The 20,111-nt window shown below is 40.8% G+C and overlaps 2 protein-coding genes across 4 annotated transcripts; one reads left to right on the top strand and one right to left on the bottom strand.

The window, feature by feature from the left end:
• Nucleotides 1–25: 25 nt before the first annotated feature.
• lars1b (leucyl-tRNA synthetase 1b) lies at nucleotides 26–10,716 on the bottom strand. The gene is made up of 32 exons (XM_077740162.1): nucleotides 10,528–10,716; nucleotides 10,150–10,271; nucleotides 9,798–9,885; nucleotides 9,400–9,480; nucleotides 9,178–9,321; nucleotides 8,925–9,086; nucleotides 8,728–8,840; nucleotides 8,604–8,667; nucleotides 8,402–8,490; nucleotides 8,071–8,296; nucleotides 7,719–7,806; nucleotides 7,260–7,336; nucleotides 7,103–7,156; nucleotides 6,877–7,017; nucleotides 6,711–6,788; nucleotides 6,490–6,575; nucleotides 6,349–6,414; nucleotides 6,134–6,216; nucleotides 5,703–5,841; nucleotides 5,402–5,614; nucleotides 5,246–5,303; nucleotides 5,053–5,116; nucleotides 3,507–3,690; nucleotides 3,183–3,273; nucleotides 2,943–3,083; nucleotides 2,282–2,422; nucleotides 1,886–1,996; nucleotides 1,691–1,801; nucleotides 986–1,090; nucleotides 775–870; nucleotides 564–696; nucleotides 26–354 (listed from the first exon to the last, which is right to left on the bottom strand). The coding sequence occupies exons 1-32, from the start codon at nucleotides 10,531–10,533 to the stop codon at nucleotides 149–151; spliced, it is 3,561 nt and encodes a 1,186-aa protein (XP_077596288.1). The 5' UTR covers nucleotides 10,534–10,716; the 3' UTR covers nucleotides 26–148.
• Nucleotides 10,717–10,764: 48 nt separating this feature from the next.
• rbm27 (RNA binding motif protein 27) lies at nucleotides 10,765–18,684 on the top strand. 3 transcript variants are annotated; one of them, XM_077740164.1, is made up of 21 exons: nucleotides 10,765–11,081; nucleotides 11,864–11,982; nucleotides 12,417–12,544; nucleotides 12,625–12,704; nucleotides 12,798–12,970; nucleotides 13,168–13,347; nucleotides 13,901–14,137; nucleotides 14,417–14,599; nucleotides 15,107–15,253; nucleotides 15,398–15,548; nucleotides 15,626–15,773; nucleotides 15,873–16,076; nucleotides 16,188–16,301; nucleotides 16,450–16,575; nucleotides 16,700–16,774; nucleotides 16,983–17,153; nucleotides 17,256–17,360; nucleotides 17,548–17,745; nucleotides 17,827–17,910; nucleotides 18,048–18,221; nucleotides 18,316–18,684. In XM_077740164.1, exons 1-21 carry the CDS (start codon nucleotides 11,023–11,025, stop codon nucleotides 18,412–18,414), a joined length of 2,955 nt encoding a protein of 984 aa, XP_077596290.1. In that variant the 5' UTR covers nucleotides 10,765–11,022; the 3' UTR covers nucleotides 18,415–18,684. The 3 variants fall into 3 exon arrangements, with proteins under 3 accessions (XP_077596290.1, XP_077596291.1, XP_077596292.1); XM_077740165.1 differs by having other exon boundaries at nucleotides 18,319–18,684; XM_077740166.1 differs by lacking the exon at nucleotides 14,417–14,599 and having other exon boundaries at nucleotides 10,766–11,081.
• The last annotated feature ends 1,427 nt before the right edge of the window (nucleotides 18,685–20,111 follow it).

Here is a 20,111-nt window from a genome sequence, read left to right on the forward strand (position 1 = left end):
AGTACAAAAATGACAATAGCCATAGTTTTCCCATGATGCAAGTTTATACAGTGTATTTTCTTTTCTTCTGCTAGTAGCACAGAAATCCAATCATGATTGGCTGTTGTGTTGTAACATTTCATGATGTTGCAGATGTTTTTTTTAGATGTTAATAAAACAGATAGGCCAGAGTGTCACCGATGTCCACAGTGAGGCCATTATCAGCCACAGTGACTTTCTTCTCCTGCAGGTCGATGCTGAACACGGATTGAGGGGAAATAACGACTTTGCCTTGCTCCTCTTGTCCCAGCACAGGTATCTGACGGGTCCCCATTAAGGGGTCTTCATATCTCATCAGCTTCACTTTAGAGAGATCTGTTGAAAGGAAGCGTGAGACGTTAACGTGCCTAGAAAGGGAAAAGTGGCGACATAAAAACACCAAGTGCTATACTATAGTTTCTAGGCGGCCATGCCTGAACATGCAAATGCAAAAGGGTTCAAAACATCCACGTGAACAATGAAACTCTTAATATTTTGATAGAAAATTAGTTTTTAGTTTAAACAAAGCGACAGGTATTACCTACCTTTAATGAGTCGGTTAACCTTAGCCAATCTGCGGACTATGCTGTCCCTGCTATCTCCCTGTCTGATGTCGATTCGAGTAGAGAAAAGACCGTTGCAAGGCTGAGGGTTTACCAGAGAAACGCACACTGCCAGCTATGGAGAGACAAATTATCCATTTCCAATTCATGTAACCTTCAGAATCACAAAGCCGCCCTTCACACCAGCAGTCACCTCGGATCTGAACACGCAGAACGGTTGCCCCGGGCAACAGTCTTCCTTCACTTTGTCGTCGCCCTCGAATGCAAATAAGATGTCGATCTGCTCCAGCTGCGTTAAGCGTGAAAACTGATCAAGAGCTTTGCAAATGCATTCAAAATTTTACTAATTAACTGCTGAGCTAATTGTATACTAGGGTGATGCCCATGATACACATGGATCATACCTCTAGAGAATTGGTGAGGTAGACCAGGTTTTCCATCAGTACTGCCCGCTCGTCAAACTCCAGCTCCAAGTCCAAAACTCTGGGTCCGTTTTTTTCAAGTTTTTCCTGAAAGGAAAGCAGTAACTGATAGTTAGTCAACAAAAGCAACCGTGCCAGTTGATAAATGTTTGGATTGTTGATTAAATCCAGTGTTAGTGTGCATTTTGTGATATGTAAAAACACACACACACAAACGAGTGTCACAAAATTAACATTGATGAAAAATAGGGGAGAAAAAAATTCTGAATAAGATACTGGAATAAGCATTGAAAAGTTTGTTATTGTTTTCTCTTTGTCAATATTAAGTGTGGGGTTGAGATAGAAAACCTTTGAGAGCGATCAATGTATCACTTTTCCTCCACAAGAGATGTCTTTGTTTGAAACAAGAGCAGAAAATTGCCTGTGGAGTGGACCACATTTGTTCTTGTTTTTTGGGGGATTTTTTTTATGCTTTACAGAGGACACTGGGGAAATGCGTTTGTGTGAAATATGTTCATAAAACATCAATAAAAAGAACTTGGAAAGAAATAAAAAAGAAACATTTTCTACTATGTAAATCATTGGGGTGTTGCATTATAGAAAGAAGAGAGCTACTATATTGTCTCCCTATTATGTTCACACCCAATGATTGGAAGCAAACGGCCGGGCAGATTGTTGCAATCGCACCTTGATCATGGCCACAAAGGGCATGACTCTCTTCATGTACTTTTTCAACTCGGGCAGGGCTCCGAGTTCACTTGCTATTAACTTGTTGTCAGGAAGGACGCCGTTGTTGCTCTGCATAAAGAGGACAAACAAAGGAGCTATGTCAGGACTTTCATTTTACAGGAGATGTCCAGTTTGTGAACGCATGTCGCTGACCTTGTAATGTTTGCCTAGCAGGGATAAAGCACTGTGCTGCCATGCGGGGTAACTCTTGGCCACATAGATGGTACAGTGAGAAGGCTTGGGAGGTGGCTTGGAGTCACCTTTCTAATCAAGGAAGACAATATCAAAATCAAACAGATTATAAATCAAGTCAAATTTAATTGCAGTGTTTTGTATAAAAATGCTCATCGGGAGAAAAAAATGAATCTTTTTTTATATATAAAACGGTGTAATTCTGCATGAAGAGACATGTGACTGATCATAAATATATTTATTGAGTATATCAATTAATTAAAATTAACAAGCAACTCCCTGGCCTCTCCAAGCAGTCGCCTGCAGAGGAAGCTACACACCAATAATCCCACTTAAATTCTATTTACCAAAATTTACCTTATTTTTGGGGGGAAGCAGGTAAGCTTTAAGTCTCAGTCGAAGATCGTGTGCCGTTTCCATCAGGTACTGAGAGGAGCGGATGAGAATCTCATCCACTGGACCTGCGATGGGCCATGATGCTTTTGTCACTGAAGCAGACTATAAAGGGAGACAGATAAAAGTAAAAAAATCACATTTAATTTGGACTTTGGAAAACCATCTCTTTTCCAATTGTGATATAAAAAGCGGGTTAAAATTGTCCAGAGAATAGAACTCAGTTATAAGACTTGCAATGGTTGCTAGGTGATAACCTTATTTCCAGCACAGGAGCCCCCGTTTGTACAAGCCCATCATTAGTCTTTTCAAAATGATACACTGTATTGTTAAAACCATGCAAAGTAAGTGGACTGCCTTCATTAATGGTGGAGGAAGTGCACAGAAAAGCTTCTGGTGATCATGCAGAGGAAGAGTGTTAGAAGTGGATTAAATAAAATGGGTTGTAGGTGGGTGTGCTCATGAATAAAGATGAGCATCAGTCTTTTAAAACGTCACTTTGTGCCACAGCTCCTTTCAAGTGTAAAAAAAGGAAGTGAACAGGATGAAAGTAAGGCTTGAACTCCTGGCCAGTACTACTTTATGTGAAGACTACAAGGCATTTGGAAGATGAGGAAATTCTTACCTTGCCCAGCAGTGTCCAGGTGTACTCGCACAGGTGTGGACAGATGGGAGCCAGCAGCAACGTTTGTCTCTCGATGAACTGAAAGACCAACTCTCTGTGCATGCCCTCAATGGCTAGCTCCCTGTATTTATCTTTGGCAGCCTGGAGCAAATATTTATTGTATTAATAGTGGTTCTGGTCGGATTTGGGGGAGAGCAAACAATTGTGTATGGCTTTGGAGGAGGAAAGAAATTCATTGACCTGAAACTCAAAGAAGCCACACTTCAAAGCCTCCTTGTACATCATTCTTTCATAGTGTTGCTCCGTCTTCAAGATTCCAGAATTCATCTCGCTAGCCAAAAAGAAAAATCCTTTTAAGTTCAATCTCGGGGTTCTTTTGACCCATTCGTTGCCATAAAGTTCAAACCCAATTGAAGTGGAACAGGCTGGCAGCATCTCACAGTCAACATGCATAAGACCAAATGAGTTTAAATAGATAAATAAAATAAAATCAAAACCTCCTATATGGAGGCCTCTTAAATGCTGGTGATGTGATCTTAAAAGAAAGTTAAAAAATGCATTTACCTGGCAAAAACGCGATCATTGAAGGTGTCGGCAGGTCCGGTTCTCAAGTTGTTCTGGTTAGCAATCATCTCCTTCACCCACTCAAGCCAGGTGTAAAGGCGCAGGATGCCTGCATCAGCCATGGTCTCCACAAAGTTAGCATCCTCTACCGTGTCGCCGGCATCTGCCAATGCCAGACGCATGCCTAAAACAAAAAAAAATAAGCAGAAAATACTTCTTATAGCCCAGATCACACACAACATTTTTTGTGTATATATACACACAGTTAGGGACAATTTAGGGTGTTCAACCACTGGGTAGATTGAAGAGCTCCATCTAATTGATGGAACAGAACAAACACCTTGCCCTGAAATAAGAGCCTATCAGAGTGGACCATGCTATTTGAAGAAAAGCAGTAATTTCGTGCAGAGCAAACACCAGAACAAATGACTTCATCTCTGAAACTTACACAGAGACTGCCAACTTGAGACTGTGCAAATATCTAGCAGACACCACATCCAGCAAGGAGACATCTTCATCAAAAAGATGCCTCAATTAGACACCACTTGGACCCCAAACACACACACATGCATTCTGTCAATAAATTTTTTACACACACTGTTTATCCCTCAGCTGTCAAATTGCTGAAGCGCACTGCAACAATGAACAGAAATGTGCCTTCAGGGCCCTCTGTCTCCATCTATAGGCAGAAGCCATCTGTCTAACCCCAACAGGCACAAGACAGGTTGAGAACTTAATGTCTGAAATCTCCTGCTGCCAGAAATGGAGTCTCCAGACACACAATGTAACATACAGTATACTCATCTATTATTCAACACTAGAGGAAGAAATCTGGGAAAAGTAGGTTGCGTTAGGAAAATAAGAGTGAAGTGATGCACTCTTTGCGGAACAAATGGGCATAAATCAATAGGTGCAAAAGAACTCCTCCCGGGGAAATGTGCAATTACCTAAAACTAAACATAAGGTGCCTCTTACATTGGCAATCTGGACAAGAATATGTACTTCCATATGGAATACGAGGCAAGTGGTTAAACTTTGATTAAAACAAATGAAATGATTATACAAGAAGTCATCTTTAATAGGGCAGTAACTTATGTCTGGTAGACAGCTGCATCTCATTAGGAATTTAAATGATGTCATTTAGTTTTAAACAAAATGTTTATTGTATAAAAATGAGTCTTGACTCATAGAGTTGGCAGATGTTTTAGTTTAGCTTCAGTGAACAATGCAAATTAAAATCATAACAGGTAGAGTTTTAATATAACTTTTTATTCAAGTTCAATATAGATAGCGCCTGGGGGAAAAGTCAATGATTTTGTTACTAAACATCTGGCAGCAACTATTTAGCGATATATTACAATATTGTTATATTAGGTTGTTAAAACATTGAAGCTATCATGTAAATTCATCATAAACAATGACTTTTCTTGTAAACAAATTTATATTAAATGTTTTCATCCAACTCATGATTGCGCCCATTCAATTTGTCAGATGGTTATTTTAGAAGAATGCAAAATGCTTCAGAGACAAACCCACTGAAACCTACCGTCTGCTGAGAACTTTTTGATGGCTTGGCTTAGGGTGAGGAAGTTTCCGGTTGATTTGGACATCTGGTGGACAAGAAAAGCAAATGTCAGTATACCCCATACACACACACACACACATCATAGAATTTCTATAGAAGTGACATATTTGTTGTGTTCAAGTCAAACAAGTGACGGCATTAAGATTGGACACACCTTCTCAGAATTGAGGAGCAGATGCCCATTGGCTCTCACGGCCTGTGGCCATTTCCCACTGAGGGAAAAATATGACAATGTGATATTGGTGATATGATGTAAAAAAAAAAAAATGTTTAATATCTTTTTTAAAAGTAATAATTTCCTGACCCTCACCTGTCATTGGGCCACATGGCCACATGGTTGTAGAGATAATAAGACAAGTGGTTGGGCACCAGATCTTTGCCAGATACGCGCACGTCCACCGGATACCAATACTCAAACTCTCTCCTAAGCTTCTGAAGATGCTCCCTTGGGATGTCCGTTTTTGGGAAAGGGGATGTTTTGAAAAAGATAAAGTCCCACACCTCTTTGGTCATCTGCTGTGGTCTAAGGCAAACACATGCAAAATGGAAGTTACACATTGGATGTAAATGATGTGTTGTTGCTGTTACAGATATGTGGATTGTGTCCTTACTGGATGCCCAGCGGTGAGGCCCCCTGTCCATTGAGCACACCTCCTTGGAGAAGGTGGGCCACCGTGTAATAAGCCATATATATGGTGGAGTCCGAGAGGGACTCAATCAGCCACTGCTCGTCCCAAGGTAGTCGAGTTCCTAAGGCAACCCAGCACAAACATGCAGGTCAAACGTGCTTACCCAATCACAAAAGTATTAGGATAGCAGACTTATGCTAAAAAAAACCACATACATTTTGACCATGTCATGCATTATTATGAATTATTATTTTTCTTTCAAAGGGAAATAATTCAATTGATTGGCAGTCATTAACCTCACTAGACATCTAATCCAATTTAACTGTCACAATTGACTCATTCACAACTTGTCTCTTCTGGAATTTACATACACTTATGTATGGTCAGTCACTAAAACAATTGCTCACACTTACCAAGCCCATAAGTTCTAGAGCAGGCATGTTCTTGCAACCATGCCAAAGTAGCCTCAAAGTTTCTCCTGGTTTCATCACAAAATCTGTACAGGATGGAATATATAATCAATTAAAAAGTCAGTATAGTAGTCCTTATGGCGATCACCATACACTTGCAAAAAGCATAAAACACATTTGATCAAATGAATATAGCTCCTAATAAGTGGTCATCTTACGTCTCCAAAGTTTTTAGGGCTTCGTTGGCCTTCTGCTTCCATTCTGCATCACCATAGTCCAAATACCTGAGATGCAAAAGAAATCATTTGAATAAAACCCTATAATTGGAAATCCGAGTTGCACTTGGTCCATGTACTCACCACTGATCACAGAGTGCCACCACACATTCATCAACCGACCGCGACATGACCTGCTTTTCTGGCTCCATGTAGATGCAGGCCTCACCCTACAAACATGTGGTGCAGCAACGTGACCATTTTTTTAGAATTTGAACAATAAATCAATCATTCTAAGCATTCCATTCATGGGAGTCATATACTATAACTCAAAAAATGTTTATGATTCAAGAGGCTCTTCCTACCTTCTCGACCATCATTTTCTGGATAGGCTTTTTAACATCCTGGACCTTTTGCCCTTTGTAGCCATCAACCAACATGATCTGATGGGAATCAATTTGTCACCATCCAAGTAAAATACGTTAAAAATATTATTAAAAATTTTATATAGAATTTGGTATACAGACGAACCCCTTCGTAGAATCCTTTCAGGTAGACTTTCTCTTTGGCTTCAGCCAGTTTCTCCTTGTCATTCTGGCTCTGGATCTTCAACTCGTCACAGACCAGTGGCGCGGACAGGTTTCCATAACCAGGAATGTCTATAATAGGAATCTTAGGATACAAATATATCCATAATGGCTTTTCAGACTATTTTTTGACAGGTTTAAAGTGACATATCTGGAAAAGATAGTTTTACCGGCTCAAAGGGGAGAACCATCTTATCCTCGATTCCATACTTCTCCCTCAGGGCCTATTGAAAATACAGTATTCATTTGTTTCTATAAATGTGGCAGTAGGAACACTTATTTTGACTGGATTCAGCTTTGATGGTGTAGAAGAAAAAAAAAACTCACTTGTTTTTTCTTGATGTCCCTAAGAGCAGCGATATCATCGGGGGCGTCAGAAGGCACGCTGGTAACTATACCCGTGCCTAATGGAAAGCAATCACAAAACAGAAGGGATATTGAATTCAGGGCAATTTCTGAAGCTGGGCAGCTTTGCTATTCACACCAAAGCTAACTGCGCGTGATGAGCACCAGAATGGACATTTCCCAAGAGGAAATGGTAAATAAAACTGTTTAAGAAGCCGTCGAAATGTCAGTGCACGAAAGCCATCCGTGTTTAACACACCTCATTGAGCTGCCCAACCTTTAAAACCAGGTAAGCCTGAGGGCAATTAGAACTTTAACAGTGACATTTAACTTTTACCTTTTGCAAGCTGAAAAACACTAAGCTGCAAGTGCAAATGTGTAATGAAAAACACTGAAGTGTGAGTGCAAATGTGTAAATGCTCAGGATGAACTTTCTTTCACCTTTGTCCTCCTTGATGGTGAGCATGGGCAAAGCGTAGATAATCTTATAGGAGGTAAGGGGAGCACTCAGTGCGCAGCCGAGGATGTCCTGCAAACAAAGATGTATATTTAACTCAGCTGGATGAACTATAGGTGCGAGACAGCGGTTTTAAAAGGAGCAATATGAAAAAACTATTGGCCATAAATGGTACTACTGATCAAAATATTGAAGTGCACGACAACAATTCCCCCTTTGGTGTCAACAAAACCAAAACAAAAACATTTTGCACCTCACCGCTTTGATAAGACTTGTCTAAAACCTTTAAAATGCACTGAGAACACAAGCATGGATGTTCACATTACCCATACATACCTGTCCCAGTATTTCCATAACTACTGGTACTACTCCATTTTCCTTGGTAAAGCCTTGGAAGGACATGTTCCTAGCAGACCTCCTGGTACAGATGAAGACATCCCCGCTGGTGGTCTCAAAAGCCACATAGTTCATGTCAGGCCTCACCCAGCAGTTGGTTTGACCGAACATGGTCTCGGGCCTTAGTGTTGCTGCCACCAGGTAGATGTTTTTGCCTTTCAAGGCGCTGCAATAATGAAAGCGTCAGTGCCGTATTTTGATTTTCATTTCTCCAACTTACGTCCACTCATTATTCCACACATTATACAAATGAGCATTAAACATTGTTTACCTGCTATAGAAAACCTTGGATTTGAATTTGGATGTGTAAGGCTCAACCATTTTCATCTTGATGAGAGTGTACTCCTGAGGTCCAACTCCCTACAAGTGAAACAGAAGAACACAATGTTATAAATAACTATATGCTCACTCATCTTTACCATGCCATTGACAATAGCAGTCGTTAAATATGATACAAAAACTACTACTTATACCTCTCCTGTCTGCCTGTCATGGTCCATACATGGTTGTCCATCTTTAGGGGAGTAAATAGTGTACCTACAAAAGATAATCACACTTATTTAATATACATGACATCATGATTATATTTTATCTCACCTTTTGCCGAAATTAATCTTTTTTCTCTCCTTCAGAGTGAGAAACTGCCAGCGGACAAATGAATCGTAGAAAGGGTTCACGTCAGTGGTGATGAACGAGCGTCGCCAGTCTACCTGTAAAATAACAACAAACACTTCATCACTTAACATTAGCTCTTCTAGTCTGTCTTTTTTAAGCCTAAAGGGTGATTTTTGTACCTTGACACCCATCATTTTGAGGTCTTTGATTGCCAGAGGAGGAAAAAATTCCAGCCAGTGTTCAGCCTTGGCGAACTGAACAATATCAGAGTCAGACAAGCCCAGAGACCTCATGATATTCCACTGAAAAGCAGAGGAGCCAGCTTTGGCCACTGCTTTACTCTAGAAAAAAATGACAAGATGAAAAAAAAAAAGTAAATATTTACTGCCAGGTCCTCCCAGTTCAAATGGATTAAACATCTCCTATTCTGACCTTCTTTCCCTTTGCTTTGTCCTTAATGATAATTTCATCACAGATCTTAGGTTGCTCCTTTTTCTCCTCCTCCTCTTCCTCCTCTGGAAACTGTGGTGGATTTCCATACACTTCCATCTCCCGCTTGAGCTTGTCTGCGCAGGCCTTTGTGAAAAATACTTCATGTTATTTTCCCCCTCTCAATATTGCACACTGCATTGGAACTAGCTCAAAAGCACTCACTTTGATTGGCATTCCTGTGCAGTGGAGACCAAAGGGGAAAAGACATTTCTTCCCTTTCAAAGATTGGTAGCCAACAGCAAACTGCCAAGAAACAACATAGGTTAGACAGGCACAAGTGCGCTCCATTCCACTACAGACTGAAGGCTGCATGCCCTCTACTGGCTAACTGGAAAACTGCAGGCAACACAGGCAACAACAACTCTACAATTACTCAACCAATCAAATGTGATATAAATACATATATATTTTTAAAGTCAGCAATTGGGCTTTGATGATTGATACATACTTGCCAAGCCACATAACTACAACTTTCAAGATGATTGGTTCCACCAATGACAAATAGGTTAGGTTTTAGGTTATTTTTCTAAGATCTTTCCTTTAAAAAAAATGCAACTCACCTCACACTTTGACAAGCTGAATGTGTGACCAAGATGCAACCGCCCATTCATGTAAGGGTATGGGAATGTGACAAAATACTTATTTTTGCTGCAAAATACATATTCAAAAAACATGGGAGGAAAAGTGAGAGAAATGATAAGGAATCACTGAATCGCAAATCACAATGTGCATCAATTTTTTGACAGGGGATTGTCACTGATGAAAGCTCATAGGAACGAATTTAAAGGAAAAAATGCCTTTATGTCCCTCATCAGTGACAATTTTTGACTCACCTTTGGTAATTCAGCGTTATATGCATTTTAATTGACTTTAGCAATTCATCTAGATATATTACACAAAACAACTACTTACTGTATGCTTTCCCCGATTGTTGCCGTTGCATCATTCTCAAATGCTTTTTCCTTCTCCCATTTTGCTTGGATTTCAAGCTCAATTTTTCTTAAGAAGTCCAACTTTGCTGTTCCCTTTCGCTCCTGTAGACAAAAAAACGCAGCAATACATTAACCGATGTCGATCTAAACGTCAGAAGTGGAAAGGTGACAACTAAAACTTTTGCCTTAGACTATGATCGAGAAGAAAATATATCAGAAAATTATACATTTTGAGGGTATTTCATGTGTGCAGCTGTTTGCTAGCTAACTTTGCTCATATTTACAACATGTTAGTGTTGTGCAACATATCCTGATTGCCTACTTTAACCCATTTTTGGATCAAGACCCATGCACTTACCGTCATTTTGGTAAATCAATTAATTATTACGTTGATTTAGCAAAATAAATGAAAAAAAGAAGCTAAGGCAAGAGGAAACCCACGCCACCGATGCCCGGCTGATGACACCCCTGTCAATGGTCTGCTAAGAACTCTGGGAGATGTAGTCCAGAGCACATATCACGTGGATAACGCCTCCTACACAAACAAGTCACTCTTTTTGTTTAATTCCCTCAGCGATCGGATATCAGTGTTTTAACATGAGTAAATTCTAGCCACATGAGAATAATTAGTCTCTTGTGGCTGGCTAAATTTGCATTTTGAATGCAAAAAACGCCTGCACACAGTTTTGAGTTTACGACACCAGTCATGTGTTGACGTACCGTAAAGTTCTTCAGTGCGACCTGCCAGTGGAAAGCGACAGAAGGCCCGTAAGCTTATAAATTTATAGACGATGAAAGCAGGCAAATCGGGGCCCCGATTCATTTTATAGACCGCATTATCGTCTCCATCACGATGATTATAGAAAATGTGGACGCCCTGAAGTCGTGGCTGGCAAAACTCCTGGAGCCGATGTGAGTGTTTCAATTGAAATGTCATTTAGCACGCCTGCTACGTAGTTAGCTATAGAAACTGACCACCGTGGCCGATCGCTTGCTTTTCAAGGGAAATCAATCTGTTTTGACTTTGCAAACACTAGGAAATAACCCGATCTCTGTGTTAAATGTAGTAGTGGGGATAATAAACCACACAACTTCATGCGATCTCCCCAAAAATAACTTTACTCAGTTGCACGCCTCCAAACTGCAGGAATGAGCATGCACCCTCTTGTTTGCAATTCTAGAAGCTGTTTTGGAATCATTCCAAAATGTGTAGATTGCTTTAAGATCATGCATGACATATTTGTTGCTATAGTTACCATCGATCGCGCTGTGAAAATTGATATTTATGTTTGCTGTCTTTATAGGTAGCTGACATGAATGAAGTGTTGAAAGCTGCTGATGTTTTACACTCACTTGCCACTACCTTAGCCATTCTGACATAATCTTGAGCAAACATTTTATCAAACTAAAAGGCCTAAAGTATTATTATGCAGATCATTGTTTAATGGGCATGTTGTACCAAGCATAATATTTTACAGCAGCACAGAAAGAGTAATAATAATACAACAATAATGGTTTTGTCTTGATTTAAGATGGATACTTTGTGTGTAGTTTAATACAATGATTATTCTTTTTCACTAAATGGGAAGAGGGGGATATGCCGGTTATTTATGTACTGCTGCATGTGTCAACAATCGACATCCAATCCAGTTTGACTCATCTAAAGCTTGACGTTTTTTGTTTTACATTTGCAGATGTGATGCGGACCCCTCAGCATTAGCCAATTACGTCGTAGCTCTGGTAAAGAAGGATAAACCGGAGAAGGAGCTCAAAGCGCTATGTGCCGATCAGCTCGACGTCTTCTTGCAGAAAGGTATTCATTTCTAACAACAAATCCTCAATGAAAGATCCTTCTCTTTTAGATTATTAATGTGCATCTTAACCAGAACTGAAATTCTGATATCATGTCTGGTTGTTTTGAAGTCATTTCTGAATCGATTCCTGCTGATTTTTACTCAATGAAATATTTAATATGCATTATTAAATGAACGAGAATAATTAGTTTTTGCAACAACAACAAATAAGATAAGAAAGCTCCAAGCTTCTGAAATAGAACCTGATTGAATTGATGAAAGAATATGGAAAATGTAGCGAACAGAAACAGTGTGGAGAATAAGATTAGGTTGAGAATGGCATCAGCAGTTGATGGAGTGATGACATGACTTTTGCACTACAAATATGTCATTAAGATTCCATCAAAGGAACAATGATGCATTAACCTGAGCACTTTTTTTTGTGTCATTACAGAAACGGTAGGCTTTGTGGATAAACTTTTTGAATGTCTGACAAGCAAGAACTACCAGCGGAATCCTGTTGCTAAGGAAGTTCCAAAAGAAGTAGTCAACGTTCCTCCCCCAAAATCTGATGCAGTGGAAGTAAGGAATGCCTGGTTGTCTTTTGATATTATCTAAACATACAATGAAAGGTAATTGCTATTTATTTTTTTTATTCTAAGGTTGAGGCTCCCGAAGAGGAGAGAGAAAACCGGCGCAGAAGAAGTCCTTTGCGGAATCGCTCCGACTTCAACGAGTCCAGGTTTGAATCTGTTCACTTGTATCGGTGCACTAAATGCACGTTTACAGTTGGAAGAGTCATAAATTGTGGTGTACTCCGTTTTTAACGAAGCAGAAGTCGCGATGACAGAAGGCGGGACGAGCGCAAGAGGCGAGACTTTGATCGACACGGCAAGAGCGGCGACTCGTACCGCGAGCGGGAGCGTCACGAGCGACGCAGGGGGAGCTCCCGCGGGAGGAGCAACAGCCGGAGCAGAAGCGGCAGCCGTGGAAAGAGCAGAGGAAGAGGTGAGAGAACGACAACAACCGCAGTTTCGGGAAAAAGAAAAGAACTATTTTTTTGTACGATAAAATGTGGACCGCTTTCCATGTACCTTTTGCTCACACGGGCTGGAATTTGTCTTACTATCCTCAAGGTTGGTTTGTGGGATTTGGCAGGAACATTTTGTGTGTACGGTCCTAACGCTCGATCCCTTCTCCGACAGACTTTAAGTCAAAATTTGACGGAGAGAGGAAGGACGCGGATGGCTATAACTCGTCCAGGTCCCAGCAGGCTCCGCCGCTACTGCCCACCCCATTGCACCCCTTCCCGTCCACCGGTGGCGTCGCCAAGGTCTTTGGCAATAAGAATTCTTCACGCAAGCAGCGATGCAGGGATTATGACGGTAAATTTTATTGCTTGGTGTCAATGATTAGCATCGTATTAAATTGACCAGTAGTATCAAAATATGCAGTGTATGTTGATTGTTTTGTTGTACTTAGCTTTTGTTTAAGAGAACCATTTTTTTTTTGCTGATGGTCATGTTTATTATCATCACTAATGACCATTAATGTTGATAACTGTCCTCTCTGGAGGGTATGGGCGAGGTTGAAATATACTTCTCCTGAGGTAAACAGTTCAAATAGCCTGAGCCCCTTAAGGCCACACAGTCATAGCACTTAGCCCCATGGGATCGGTTCTCTTAATGAGATCTTGTCATAAATACTGTTGAGCTTAGCCTCCAGAACCCAAAGAAAATCAAAAGGTTGTCAAAAACCTTCAGGTTGAACACAATTGACATACTCAAAACACCTGCAAAATGGACATCAGCCTTTCAGGAACGAGTCTTACTTTAGCTCAGAAGGGGGAGACTGCCAAATTGAGAGTATATAAACCTTTTCTGAGTAGTACTGTATGTCAAACAAGAACTTTCTGATAATATCGTACCTCCCTTGCAGAAAAAGGATTTTGCGTCCGGGGTGACCTCTGCCCATTTGATCACGGCAACGATCCGCTCATCGTGGACGATGTCAATCTTCCCAACATTATTCCTTTCCCACCGCCACCCGTGATACCCCCTGGAGGCCTACCCATGCCGCCGCTCATCACCGAGCCACCTCCCTCACTCAGGATACCCCCTCCGCCGATGCCACCTTACGGCCCACCGCCCCCACCTGGCGTCTTCTCTTTGTCTGGTAATTATCTATTCATCTATGATGTCAATTGTGCATCTTTCTGGATTTAGAATTTACAAAACAAACTGGGTTGTTCAGTTGCTAGGGATTTCAGAACTCACCCGTTAAATGTGTTCATATATTTTTCGGTGATTTTGCAATTGTGATGTGAGTTTGTATTTAAAAAAAAAACAAAAAAAAAACAACAACAACCAACGAGGTCTTTACAAGCTCCTCCCCCTCTGATGAATGAAAGTCTCATGGTCATGAGACACCAGCTTGGGCTTTTGTCTCCATCAGGACCTCCTCCTCCACTGATCACAACCAGTGGAATGGAGACCCCCAAGCACCAGTCAGTGATCACGTCATCGCCTCCCGGCGGACCCCCCGGTGTGAGGTTACCGCCTCCTCTTCCTCTTCCTCCTCTGCCTCCTCCCATCTCCTCATCGGTGTCGCTCCGTCCGCGATATGTCCAGTCGGAATGTAAGCAGATTGGAGGCTTATTGTAGAATTTCCTCATTCGTCGCTCATTCCATTGAAATACCCATTTGGATTCATTTCCCATTGTTTTTATTTCTAATATTTGTTGTTGTTGTTGACCAGAAATTAGCAGTGTTATTTTAATTTGTGGTTTGGGTTCTAAGACAATAGGTAAATGTTTGGGGGTTTTGTGGTTGTTTACAATTTAGTTTGTCATATGAGTATTATGTCGCTGTCCAATAAAAAGCTTTCCTCTCCAGGAATCTCTAAGCAAAAACCTTTCTTTTTTTAATGTTACAAAATTTTGGAGAGCTTTTCATTGAACAGTGACGAACGACATGGTTGTTTGTCTGTGTTTCATTTCTCATTTTTTTGTGTTCAATGTTGTCCCCAGTAATTAGTTGCTGGCAAATGCTGGGTTTGACCCATAACAGAAATATGGACACGTAACAAGAGATTGATAAATGTGTTTCCACACATCTAATTGATGATGCATTTTTGTGTTCTCAGATAACTACGACCAAGAAGGCTACAACCCAGAATCACCAGGGCTTACCGGAGCCGGTCGTAACCAGTACCGCCAATTCATTCCCCGAGTGCAGACGCAGCGCCCAAACCTCATCGGCCTCACATCCAGTGACGGCCAAGTATCCAGAGGTGCTAAATCTTTCCTTTTTTCTTAAATACACTTAATTCTCCACAATGGAAGATTTTCCTTTTTTCTTAAATACACTTAATTCTCCACAATGGAAGATTTTAGATGGGGAAAAATTGAAATGAGATTTCTTTTCATTCATTCAGCTGCCAACATAGTCATTCAGACAGAACCGGCAATGCCAGCAAGCACACCTGGAAGCAATATGTCCTGTTTTAACTCGGAGCAGCATAGAAAGAGACCAATGGGTTTTATGATTATTGATGGACCCATGGCTAAAAAAGCATGGATACAAAAGTAAGTCACATTTTCGGCTGCCTGATTTTTTGGGGGTTTACACAATTGTTAACTGTTCTATCACCATTTGGTTTCAGGCCCAACTTCAACAACAAGGGTGGCTTCCCTAAGAGGAATTTCCACGTGAACACCAAGCTGGAGGTGCGCAATATCCCACCCGAGCTCAACACCATCACCAAGCTTAACGAGCACTTCAGCAAGTTCGGGACGATCGTCAACATTCAGGTCACAATTCAATTCGAAACAAATATGTCGTTTTGAATTCCAAAGTGGACGTCATCCAAGGTAACCAAGGGGATTGATTTTTTTTTTTTATCCATTCAGGTGGTTTTTGGCGGAGACCCCGAAGTGGCGTTAATTCAGTTCACGAGCAACGAAGAAGCCCGTCGGGCCATGTACTGCGCTGAAGCGGTCCTCAACAATCGCTTCATTAATATGCGCTGGCATCGCAAAGCCAACGTGCTGGGCATTCACCAACTCGATCAGGGCATGGTGAGCCAGGTGGCCAATCCCAATCTTGTCCCACAGGTAATGGAATTAAATTTTGGTAGTTGTTTGTCAGATCCCCTTTTTTTCCAATCACAAGATCCCGAAAGGTCATATTTTCAAATACTGTGGAATTTTTCTGTTTGTTTGCAGGGCATCAAGCAGCACAATCCCGCTGCTTACGTGCTGAACAAGAATCGGTCCCCAGCGCCAGTCGGTATCACAAATGCGCCTGATAGCCTGAACCCCAATGCGGAAGCCATCAATGTACGTTTTCACCTTTCTTCATCTGTATCATTTTAAGCCTTTCTGGGACAGTAGACCGCTCAACCAATGTGATCCTTTTAAATACATCAGCAAGTGATTATTTTTGGTCATTTTAATTTATCCACAACTCCCTGTATGGAACACTTAGATGGCGACAGCTCTGACAAACACCCACAAGGGCCCCTACGTGTCCACCCCACACAAAACGTCCTCCAAGTGCCTTAGTAAAATGGCAAAACCGCTGGAAGCACAGGAGGCCCTGAAAAAGAAACAGGCATGTTGCTTATTGTTTTTAATACGCTTTGAGAGTGGGAAATTGATGGGCAAAAGTGCCTTTTATACCTGTGCAGTTTTGCCATTTAGAGTCTTCATCTTATGCCTTTTTCCCCCCAAATCAGGAGGCGTTGAAACTACAACATGACTTGAGGAAGAAAAAACAAGAAATGCTAAAGAAACAGATTGAGTGTCAGAAGGTGAGGATTAACAAATGTTCCGTTTTACATCTATTGCCGTCAATGGGTGAATGGATTTTAAACCCATAACATACCCAAAATAACTTAAGTTGAGGTCCACTGTAGTGACCACTTTCCTTGCAAGGGTCCAAATGAGACTCAATTGTTCCTACTTATCAGAATGACTTTGGCACTCACTCATTTGGTCTTACCACTGATCACTTATCAGGCGCTGATTAACCGTCTGGAGAAGAACCGAGGGATGAAAGCAGAGGAAAGGGCTGGCATCATGAAAACGTTGAAGGAGCTGACTGAAAAGATTGCCCAGCTTCAAAACGATATGAATCCGGCCTCACAGGTCTCCAAAGCCAGTCAAAACCAGCCCAAAACCAAGACCGATGTAAGTTAGGAGCCCTTGTGTGGTCTCAAACATACTGGCAAGGGAAATCCTAACCCTTTTTTCAACTCTTTGTACCTATTCTGTTTCATTTCTCGTGCCCAGGCCCAGAAAGAGTTGCTTGATGCGGAGTTAGATTTCCACAAAAAGATGAGCTCTGGAGAAGACACGACCGACCTCAAGAGGAAACTGGGGCAGCTACAAAAGGAGGTCCACATTTTTCCTCTTTTTAATGCTCTCTCATGCACAGACTTAATATATTTCTCATGGTGGTAAAAAGTAGTGTTGCACCACTCCTGATAGAGATGTCTGCATTTTAGGGCTGTATCAAGGGCTGTATCCTTACAATAATAGTATTGCCATCGTTTAAAAGTTGTCCTTTCCACTGCTTTAACAGGCAACACAACTGGGCATTCTTCGATCCCCGACGTGTCGAGGGCGTGGCCGAGGGAAGCCGGCCTTGGAAGCGGGCCCCGTTCGCAACAGGGGCCGCGTAGGATCCGTTAACCGCATGGTGGTGGACCACCGGCCCCGAGCCCTTTTTATCATCGGCGTCACTCAAGAGGAGAAGGAGGAACTCACGTCACACTTTATGGTGAGGACGTGGATGGAAATCTTCACTTTAAATGCTTAGGGTGTTTTGCTGAAAGCTTTTTTGGGGGGGACACATTTTTAGAAATTTGGTGATCTGGAAGAGCTCCGTGACCAGGATGCCACCAGCGTCGTCATGACCTTCAAGACCCGAATTCAAGCTGAGAATGTAAGTTGGAATTAATCGAGAAGAAGAAGCCATTGCTGTAATGAGCTTTTGTATCTGAGACGCCTGTTAAAATGTATTATTATTAATTTTTAAAGTAGCGCTAAACCTTGAGTAATGCTTCCTCTCGTGCCATGCAGGCGGCCAACCAGGGATCCAAGTTCAAAGGTCGCGTATTGCAGATTTCCTGGTACAAGCCCAAGACACCCTCTGTCACTACAGAGCCCGAGGAGGAAGAATCCAAAGATGAAGACAACACGCTAGCAAATGATGCTCAATTTCATTCCTCTGGACCTGCACAAGAAGGCGGCAAAGTATTACTTTTAAAAATGGTCACTTGTGTTTGTAAATGTCCTGGCTTTAAAGGTGGCATCTAAGAGTACAAATGCAATATCATCTTTTTGCCAGCAGAAAGAAGTTCGGTCTTATCTGCCAGGCGAGGAAGAAGAAGAGGAAGAGGACGACGACGAAGACGACAAGTACGAAAGTCGATCTTGGAGACGGTGAAGACATCCACCTATCCGTCAAACCAAGACGGCAATGTCCCTGAAGGAGCCCCGTCAAACCCAGTATTTTCAACAAATTCATTTTAACGACTTCTCAGAAGTGCAAAGTTTTAGTTTTTCGAGCGGTCTCTTTACTCAACAAAAATGAAGGTTCAGTTCTTCAAGATAGTTGAAGTGTGCTTACTTGACTGTCAGAAATGCACAACATTTGCGTATAGTACTGTGAAAAGCTATTTTTATACATTACTGTATTTAAGATCGTTTTCTTCCTTTTTGGGGGGGAGGGAAGGGGTGGGTCAAACTTTCCATACAAGGACCACAAGTACATTTACGCTTTCGCCTCCAGATAACTACAACGCCCTCATTCTAATCATTATTTCAGTGCCACCTGCACGTCTTCTGAGGTGGAATACACGGTTGGGATTTGCAAATCCACCCACACCTTGCAAGTGATCATAAAATCTCATATTTTCCAGGAATTCACACCAAATATGTTTTCACCACTTAACCCTCAATGAGTAATCACCTTCCAATAATTTAATGTAAATATACATCACATTTCTCACGTTGCTTCTCATACAAAAACTCAGCTTGGTTGGTCATTCATGAATTTTCAGAGACAGATGTTTGAATGTAAATTAAATAAAATTGAGTTAGTTTAATCCCTAAATGCTCATATAGAGAAAGAGAAAGAAGAATGGACTTTCTTACTTTGCCTTATGCCCACCAACCCTTTTTGGAAGGTTTTTTTTTTAAGAGAATTACTGATTTTCTTGATGTAAAATATGTAAATTTGCATAAGTTGATGTTGTTTTCTTTTTATTGAATTTTTTTCTGTCATTTTGATGTCTTCTCACGAATTCTGCCCACATTCAAACAAAAAATCCTTCCTTATACTGTATCAGAAATTAATTGTAGTTTATAGTAACATTTACATGCACCTTGATTTAGAGTGGCTCTGTTCCATTTTATTTCTTGGTAGTGAAACTAAAACCAAAAGAATATTTATTGAACTTTTCATGCATGTAAATACATACACTGTATCTTTAAGAGTCACCCATGCATCTTGATTACTTTTTCGAATAAGTTCCCTGTTGGTTTTAAAAAGGATTTAAAAAAAAAAAAGGAACTGGGTTCTTGTATATTCAGAGAAGTTGCTCTATAGCCCCCTTTTTTTCTACTTGAGCGTGTGCGGTTGTATACCGTAGTGTAAAAAAAAGTATGTTTATCAGATAATAGTTTTGGATTTGTTACTGTTTATATTTGCAGGATGTGGATCCTAACAATGTAATTTCTTCATGTCATTTTGTTTGTAAAAAAAAAAAAAAGATGGGTTTCTAATTTACGAGCATGTGTGCTTTGCCAATAAAGAATTTGGAATGAGCTGCTTGGGGTGGGGGAGGGGGGAGAAAAGAAAAAAGAAAAAAAACAATTTGAATATCTGGAGGGAAAAAAAAATCAAGAAAAAAACAAAAATTGGAAAATTTGAAAGGGTTAAAAAAAAAAGCTCAAGCATTCCAAGAAATAACTTAAAATTTTGTTGTCAGTTTGCATTATTTGTTCATGACCATGTATAGTAAGGCTTTAAACATTTTAACAGGAAACTCACCAATACACTTTTTTTAATATCAATTCCCATATTTTACTAACTACTACAACACATTCTTGGCATTAAATTAGTTAAGCCAAAAATAGATT

Source organism: Stigmatopora nigra, chromosome 19 (genome assembly GCF_051989575.1).
Source record: "Stigmatopora nigra isolate UIUO_SnigA chromosome 19, RoL_Snig_1.1, whole genome shotgun sequence".
NCBI classification, from domain to species: Eukaryota; Metazoa; Chordata; class Actinopteri; order Syngnathiformes; family Syngnathidae; genus Stigmatopora; species Stigmatopora nigra.